This window comes from Chrysochloris asiatica, unplaced genomic scaffold, assembly GCF_000296735.1.
Source record: "Chrysochloris asiatica unplaced genomic scaffold, ChrAsi1.0 scaffold00100, whole genome shotgun sequence".
Classification (NCBI taxonomy): domain Eukaryota; kingdom Metazoa; phylum Chordata; class Mammalia; order Afrosoricida; family Chrysochloridae; genus Chrysochloris; species Chrysochloris asiatica.
This window is the reverse complement of record NW_006408618.1, coordinates 12006336-12015871: the sequence shown is the minus strand read 5'-3', so window position 1 is coordinate 12015871 and position 9536 is coordinate 12006336. Positions and strand designations below refer to the sequence as shown.

Here is a 9536-nt window from a genome sequence, read left to right as displayed (position 1 = left end):
ATGATATCCTTCTCCAGTGACTGCTCCCTCCTGACAATACGTCCGAAGTATGAGAGACGAAGTTTGGCCATCCTGACCTCCAAGGAGCACCCTGGCTGCACTTCTTCCAACACAGATCTGTTGGTTCTTTTGGCAGCCCATGGTACTTTCAATATTCTCCTCCAACACCATATGTCAAATGAAATAATTCTCCTACCATCTTCTTTACTTACTGCCCAGCTTTCACATGCATATGAGGTTACTGAAAATACCATGGCTTGGGTCAGGAGCACATTAGTCTTCGAGCTGACATCTTTGCTCTTCAACACTTTCAAAAGGTCTTGTGCAGCAGATTTGCCTAAGGCAATACATCATTTGATTTCTTGACTGCTACTTCCATGAATGTTGATAGTTGATCCAAGAAGAATGAAGTCCTTCATTCTTTTTTCCGTGGATAAGAATGTGGTTAATTGATCCAGTGGTCCAGTGGTGAATCTGGCTTGAACCTCTGGAAGTTCTTTGTCAATGTATGCTTGCAGCCATTTCTGTATTACCTTCAGTAAAACTTAACTCGCATGGGATATCAAAGAGATTGTCTGATGATTTCCTAATTCTGTTGGGTCACCTCTCTTTGGAATGGGCACAAATATGGATTTCTTCCAATCAGACAGCCAGATAGTCATCTTCTAAATTTCTTGGCATAGATGAGTGAGTGCCTTCTGTGTCGCCTCACTTTCTTCAAAGATTTCAATTTTTATTCCATCAGTTCCTGGTTCCTTGTTCTTTGTCAATTCCTTCAATGTACCTTGGACTTCCTCCTTCAGTATCATTGGCTCTTAATCATATGCTACCTCTTGAAATGGTTAAACATGAACCATTTCCTTTTGGTACAGTGACTCTGTGTATTCCTTCCATCTTCTCTTGATGCTTTCTGCATCATTCAATAATTTGCCAAGAGAATCTTTCAATAACAAAGTCAAGGCTTAAATTTTTTTTTCAGTTCCCCCAGCTTGAGAAATGCTGAGTGTGTTCTTCCTTTTTGGTTTTCTGATTCCAGATCTTTGTACATTTTGTTGTAATATGGCTTTATCTTCTTGAGCTGATCTTTGAAATTTTCTGTTCAGCTCTTGTACCTCCTCATTTCTTCCATTTGGTTTAGCATCTCTATGCTGGAGAGCAAGTTTTAGAGTCTCTTCTGACATCCATTTTGACCTTTTCGTTCTTTCTTGTCTTCTTAATGACTTTTTGCTTTCTTCCTGGCATGATGTTTTTGGTGTCATCCCACAACTCTTCTGGTCTTTGGTCTTTAGTGTTTAATGTATTAAATCTGTTCTTCAGATGATCTCTAAATTCAGGTGGGATATATTCAAGGTCATATTTCGTCTCTAGTGGACTTGTTTTCATTTTCTTCAGCTTCAGTTTGAATTTGCATGTGAATAATTGATGGTCTGTTCCACAGTCTGCCCCTGGTCTTGTTTTCACTGATGATATGGAGCTTTTTCATCTTCTCTTCTGTAGATGTAGTCAATTTGATTTCTATGTATTCCATCTAGTGAGGTCCATGTGTATATTCGTCTCTTATTCTTTCCTAAGAAGGTATTTGAAATGAACAAATCATTGGTTTTACAGAATTCTATAATGCGACCTCCAGCATCATTTCTATTACCAAGGTCATATTTTCCAACTACTGATCCTTCCTCTTTGCTCCCAACCTTTGTATTCCAATCACCAGTAATGATCAATACATCTTTATTGAACGTTTGATCAATTTCAGATTGAAGAAATTGGTAGAATTTTCTATTTTGTCCTCACTGGCTTTAGTGATTGGTGCATAAATTTGAATAATAGTGGTATTAACTAGGCTTCCCTGTAGGCGCATGTTTATTATCCTATCACAGACAGCATTGTACCTCATGACTGTTCTGGATATGTTGTTTTTGACAATGAATGCAACACCATTCCTCTTCAGTTTGTCATTCCCGGCATAGTAAACCACGTGGTTGTCAGATTCAAAATGGCCAATACTAGTCCATTTCAGCTTACTAATGTCTAAGATGTCGATGTTTATGCGTTCCATTTCATTTTTGACAACTTCCAATTTTCCCAGATTCATACTTCATACATTCCATGTTCCGATTTTCAATGGATGTTTACAGCTGTTTCTCTTCATTTTGAGTTGTGCCCCATCAGCAAAAGAAGGTCCCATGGGTTCTTCTCCGATGGGCTTTACTTCGTACTCGTCATCATGGTCAACTATACTTTGAGGAGGCAGCTCTTTCCCAGTCGCATTTTGAGTGCCTTTCAACCTGAGGGGCTCATTTTCCACCACTATATCTGACAGTGTTTCTCTACTATTCATAAGGTTTTCAGTGACTAAATATTTGGAAGCAGTTTGTCACTCATTCTTCCTAGACTGTCTTTATCTGGAAGCTCATCTGAAAGCTGTCCTCCACTGGTGACCCTGCTGGTATTTAAAATATCAGTGGCATAGCTTTCAGAATCACAACTCACAAGCCATCACAGTATGACAAACTGACAGACGTGTGGTGTCATTAATTCCTAGAGCCTTGTTTTTCTTTAATGCCTTCAGTGATGACTGAATTATATGATTCCTCCTGAAATGGTTGACCATCAACTGATTCTTCTTATTATTACAGTGACTCTGTGCATTCCTCCCATTTTCTTTTGATACATCCTGCATAGTTTAATATTTTGCCCAATGAATCCCTCAATATTGAATTCAGTGCTTGAATTTTTTCTTCAGTTCTTTCATCTTGAGAAATGTCAAGCATTTTCTTTCCTTTTGATTTCCTAATTCTAGTCTTTGCACAAATCTTCTGCTCTGCTTTTGCTTTATATTTTTATTTCCTCTTGCTTTATCAATTTTACATTCAAAAGCAAATTTCAGAGTCTCTTATGACATCTATTTTTATATTTATCCATTCTTTCCTGTCTGTCTAGTGACCTTTTGGGTTTTTTATGTACGATATTTTTGGTGTCATCTTACAAACATTAGGTCTGTGGTCATTAGTGTTCATTGTGTCAAATTCATTTTTCAGAAGGTCTCTAAATTCAGATGGGTATACTCAAGGTCATATTTTGGCTCTCATGGGTTTGTTTTATTTCTTCAGATTCAACCTTAACTTGCATATAAGTAACTGATGGGCTGTTCCCATAGGCCATCCCTGATGTTGTTTAGCTAATGACATTGAGCTTCTCCATCTTCCCTTCTCATAATATGCAGTCAGTTTGATTCCTGTTTATTTCATCTGATGAGGGTCACATGTATAGCTGCCATTTATATTTAAAAAGGTATCTGCAATGAAGTAAGCCACTGGTCTTGCAGAATTCTACCATGTAATCTCTAGCATCATTTCTAACAGCAAAGCTGTATTTTCCAATTACCATTTCTTTCTCTTTGTTTCCTATTTTTGCATTCCAATAACCAGTAATTATCAGTGCATCCTGATTCATGTTTGATCAATTTCAGACTCCAGAAGTTGATAAAAATGTTCAGTTTCTTCATATTTGGCACTAGTGGTTTGTGAGTAAATTTGACTAATAGTTGTATGAACTGGTCTTCCTTGTAGGCATATAGATACTATCCTATCACTGACAGTGTTGTACTTTAGAATACATCTGGAAATGTTCTTTTTGATGATGAATGTGATACCATTTCTTTTCAATCTGTCATTCCCAGCAAAGTAGACGATATTGTTAAATTCAAAATGCCAATACTTGTCCACTTTACCTCAATAATGCCTAGGATATCAATCTTAATGCATTCCATCTCATTTTTGGTTACTTCCAATTTTTTCTAGATTCAAACTTCATACGTTCTACATTCTGATTATTAATGGATGGTTGTAGCTGTTTCTTCTAATTTTGAGTCATGCCACATCCATAAATGAAGAGTCTGAAAGCTTTTCTCCATTCCATATCAGTAAGGTCAACTCTACTTTGAGGAAGCAGGTGTTCCCTGGATTTAATATGAATACCTTCCAACTTGAGGGGCTCGACTTTTGGTGCTATATTAGACAATGTTCCACTGCTATTCATAAGGTTTTCTAGTGGCCAATTTTTTTTCAGAAGTAGGCTACCATGTCCTTCTTCTTAATCTGTCTCAGTCTGGAGGACTAAGTCTTACTCTGCTGAAACCGGTCCACCAAGGAGGACCCTGTTGGCATTTCAAGTACTGTTGGCATAGTTCTAGCATAACAGCAACATACAAGCAAGCACAGTACAACAAACTGATGGACGAGTGATGGCTTCAATAGCAATGGAATACTTTTTAGCAGTTGATTATGACTTCTCTTAATTAATGTGATCTAGCAAACTAAATTCAACAGTGTCTCTTTTATAGTAGCTCTAAAAAACTTTTATAGTTGAGAAAACCAGTCTAAAATATGCTTAATTCACTAGAGCACAAGTATATGTCTCTACACCATGCTATTTTCAGTCATTTAACTCTTCCTAGTCTTTAGATGGAGTCCTAGTGTGGTGTTGAAGGATAAGCACTGGAACTATTAGCTTCAAGGCCCAGGATTCAAACCTACCAGCCGCTCCTCAGAAACCCTCAGTGGCTATGAATCGGAACTTGAAAGCACTTAACAACAAGAAGTCTTTAGGCATGTAACATTTCTTCACAAGCTACAATAGTTTCTCCCAGCTTCATTTATTTCACTAAATCATGTCTTACATGGCATTGGACCATTCCAGACACTTCCCACATACCACACACACACTAACTTCTTTCAGATCCACTGTGGGCAGGACAGACAGTCCTGCTAAAGCACTTTAGTCCATTGCCTCTACTAGAAGATTTGAAGATGCCCATCCCACTAATGAGAATGAAGGAAACTGAACTACCAAAGGTAAATCAAGAAGTTCCAATATACCAGTCAAGCCTCCTGGTCAGCAATTTTCTGCCTCTTACCATTCTGGTGCTTCATACTTACAGTAACTTCTGCTGCATATGTTCAATTATAACTATTGCTTCCAGATATTTATTCTTTTGAGCTGGTGTACCTTGATCAGCTTCTTCTCTCTGACAAAGGAAATTGTGATATAAATGAACTAAGAGACCCAGCAACGACTACTCTATTTCTTTAGGATGTTCTGGGTCAAGCTTTTCAGAATATTTTTTTCCCTATGATCCATATTAATCTAAGCAGACAACTAAATACATTCCTAACACCAAACAAGAATGCAGATTGCCTGTGGCCAAATGACTGCTGTGGTCAAATTAGCCTTGCTAAAAGTGGACATAAAGCTGATTAGAATTGTAAAATAGAAGCAGGGAAAACAGTAGCCAAAAAAGAAAGAAAGAATCAGGAAAAAAGGAAGAAGAAACGTTTTAAGATTTAAAGGTAAAGGTAAACAAGTTTTTCTAATAAATTAAGCTTAAGATCCAGAAAATTATATCTTACTAATAACTGGCTTCACTAAGAATATGTTGTTGTTGTTGTTAGTGCCATAGAATCAGTTCTGAATCATAACAACCCTGTATAGGGTGTCCAAGGATTAGCTGGTGGGTTTAAACGCCAACCTTGTGTTTTGCAGTCCAGTGCTGATCCTACAGCACCACACCAGAAGTCTCATTAAGAATATAGCACTGTAAAATCTAATAGGATCTTTCATCTATATTCCTTAGGAAACTTCATAAACAACAGTTAAAGGTATACATATAACCATATTGTTTTTAGATACTATCGAGTTGATACTGACTCAACTTATGCACAACAGAATGAAACACTGCCCAGTCATGCGCCAACCTCACAATCACTGCTACGTTTGACCCCATTGCTGTTTGCCACTGTGCAAATCCATTTAGTTGGGGGGGGGGTTTCCTCTTTTTCTCAGATTCTCCACTTTACCAAATATTATATCCTTCTATAGGGGCTGATCCATACTACAATATATCCTAGCTTCTGGAGCATTCTGGCTGTACTTCTTCCAAAAATGGATTGGTTTGTTCTTTTGGTGGTCCATTGTACTTTTAATATTCTCCAAAACCATAACTCAAATGCATCAATTCTTGTGTGGTCTTCCTTATTCATTGTCTTTCACATGCATATGAGGTTACTAAAAATACCATGGCTTGGGTCAGGTGCACCTTAATCCTCAAACTATCTTTGCTCTTTAACACTCTGAAGAGGTCTTGTGCAGCAACTTTGCCTAATGCAATACGCCAATTGATTTCTTGACTGCTGCTTCCATGAGTGTTGATGGTTGATCTGAACAAAATGAAGTCTTTGACAACTTTTCTCAGTTTATATGGATGCCATTTATTGGTCCAGTTGTGAGGATTTTTGTTTTCTTTACATTGAGGTGCAACCCATACCGAAGGCTGTGGTCTTTAATCTTCAGCAGTAGGTACTTTAAGTCCTCTTTGCTTTAAGCAAGCAAGCCAGGATCATCTGTATATCAGAGGTGATAATGAGTCTTCCTCCAGTCCTGATATCACATTTTTCTTCATATAATTCAGTTTCATGGATTATTTGCTTAGCATACAAATTAAATAAGTCTCATGACAGAATACAACCCTAGTGCACTCCTTTCCTAATTTAAGCCATTCACTATTCCCTTGTTCTGTTTGAAAAACTGCCTCTTGGTCTATGTACAGGTTCCTATGAGCACAATTAAGTATTTGGGAATATTCATTCTCTGAAATGTTGTCCATAACTTGTCATGATCCACATAACCAAAAAGTCTTTGCATAGTCAATAAAATACAGGAAAACATCTTTCTGGTATAGTCTGTTTTCTGCCAAGATCTATCTGATGTCAGCAATGATATCCCTTGTTCCATGTCCTTGTTTGAATCTAGCTTGAACCTCAGGAAGTTCTCTGTCAATGTATGTTTGCAGCCATTTTTTAATTATCTTTAGCAAAATTTTACTTGCATGAGACATTAATTATATTATTTGATGATTTCTGTATTCTACTGGGTCACCTTTCTTTGGAATGGGCACAAATATGGATCATTTCCAATCAATTAGCCACATAGCTGTCTTCCAAATTTCCTGGCACAGAAGAGTGAGTGTTTCCAGTGCTGCATAAATTTGTTGAATGATTTTAATTTATATTCCATCAACTCCCAGAGGCTTTTTTTTTTTTTTTGTCAATGTGTTCAGTGCACCTTGATCTTCTTCCTTCAATATCACTGGCTCTTCATCATATGTTGCCTCTTGAAACGGCTGAATATCAACTATTTCTTTTTGGTACAGTGACTCTGTATATTCTTTCCATCTTCTTTTGGTGCTTTCTGCATCAATATTTTGTCCATAGAATCCTTCAATATTGCAAGTCAAGGCTTGAAATTTTTCTTCAGTTCCCTCAGCTTCAGAAATGCTGAGTATGTTCTTCTCTTTTGGTTTCTAATTCTGGAATTAGTACATTTTGTTATAATATTTGACATTGTCTTCTCGGGCTGCTCTTTGAAATTTTCTATTCAGCTCTTTTACCTCCTCATTTCTCCATTTACTGTAGCATCTCTAGACTGGAGAGCAAGTTTCAGAGTCTCTTCTGACATCTATTTTGGTCTTTTCTTTCTTTCTTATCTTCTTAGTAACCTTTTGCTTTTTTCCAGTATGATGTTCTTTATAACATCCCACAACTCTTCTGGTCTTCAGTCTTTATTGTCTAATGCATCAAGTCTGTTCTTCAGATGATCTCTAAATTTAGGTGGGATATATTGAGGTCATAGTTTGGCTCTGTCCTTCCTCTTTGTTTCCAACCTTTCCATTCCAATCATCAGTAATTATTAATACATTTTGATTGCATGTTTGAGCAATTTCAGACTGAAGAAATTGGTAGAATTCTTCTATTTCATCCTCACTGGCTTTAGTGGTTGGTGCATAAATTGGCATAATAGTGGTATTAATTGGTCTTCTAAGTGTATGGATATTATCCTATCACAGACAGCGTAGTACTTCAAGACACCATTCCTCTTTAATTTGTCATTTCTGGCATAGTAAACCATGTGACTGTCAAATTCAAAATGGCCATATGATAGTCCATTTCAGCTTACTAACGCCTATTATATCAATGTTTATATGTTCCATTTCATTTTGAGAAGTTTCGATTATTCTATATTCATAGTATGTACATTCCATGTCCTGACTATTAATGGGTGTTTACAGCTGTTTCTCTTCATTTTGAGTTGTGCCCCATCAGCAAATGAAGGTCCCAAAGGCTTTATTTACTCCATGATCACAGCCAACTCTACTTTGAGTAGGCAGTCGTATTTTGAGTGTCTTCCAACCTAAAGAGTTCATTTTCCAGCACTATATCTGACAGTATTCTGCTGCTCTTCATGTTTCAATGTTCAATATTCTAGTGCTGACAGAGTTCCACTGCTATTCATAAGGTTTTCAGTGACTGAATATTTGGAAATGCTCTGTCTTTCCTTCTTCCTAGTCTGCCTTCATCTGGAAACTTATCTGAAACCTGTCCACCATGGCTGACCCTGCTGGTATTTATAATACTGAAGGCATAGCTTCCAGAATCACAGCAATATGCAAACCACCACAGTACAGCAAAGTGACAGATGAGTGGTGGACCTAGCCATATAGTATACCTTTATGGGGGTGGTGTGGGGAGGGAAAAGTCTTTCATTTATTTTGACATTAAACAGATCCCTGAAAAGAAAAAAACAAGTCAGGTAAAAGAGAAAATTTAGAGGACAGAAATTATAAGTATACTTTAAAAATGTGTGTTATGACATTTTCCTAGAAGTGTGTACTATTATAACCAGTTTTCTACATTCCCAAACCAGAGGCAAATGAAAGATAAGCTCTGCATTATAGAAGGAAAGGGAAATCTACAGTTGGCAGACTGCCATAGTCACAGAATGATCTAGTGGGCTAAAGCAAAACTCTTATCTATGTCTTCTCATCCTCAGTCACATGTTTTATCATACCACAACACTTTTTTTTCCTAAAAGAAAAACAGAAAGTTATGCTATAAAGAGCTTTATTCTTCTTTACTATTTACCCAGTCATATTTTCCCCCTGTTTTACGTAATTTGTTTGGGTAGCAAATGCTATTGTTCAGTTTGATCAAGCAGCATGTGACATGACTATGCCATATAGCATATGCTACTAACTTTTGTTCTTTGAATCTAAAAGATAGGTTTTCAGAGAAGAAGATTCTAGAACTAAAATTCCACTCATGCTTTACAACTTTATGAAACAACTATAACTATTGGTGAGACATAAAGTAAGCCAGGATTATATATTGTTAAGTGTGCATATTTGAGCCTTCGGACACTCCCCTCATTCATTCAAAAGATATACTGAGTTATAGTGTGTAAGGTAAACATTCCTGTTTTGATACTGTCAAGTGTACATTAATGTTTTGTGCTCTATTTCAATACCTTCAATAGTTAATCCTCTTGCAAAATGGTCCAACCTCTCTGGAAAGCAATATGGCGCTTCCACAGAAGGTTGGAAATAGAAATACCGTATGATCCAGCAATTCCACTACTTGGTATTTACCCAGTAGAAATATGAGCCATAAAACAAGTAGATATATATGCACACCAATGTTCATAGC

General features: G+C 37.0%; 1 protein-coding gene across 1 annotated transcript in view; it reads right to left on the bottom strand.

Annotated features, from left to right (window-relative positions):
• Window positions 1-9536, bottom strand: part of AXDND1 (axonemal dynein light chain domain containing 1) — a 176494-nt gene that overhangs the window by 9728 nt on the left and 157230 nt on the right. Inside the window, exon 20 of the mRNA XM_006867105.1 lies at window positions 4938-5026. Within this exon, the coding sequence (XP_006867167.1) occupies window positions 4938-5026 (89 nt within the window). The remainder of the gene's footprint in view (window positions 1-4937; window positions 5027-9536) is intronic.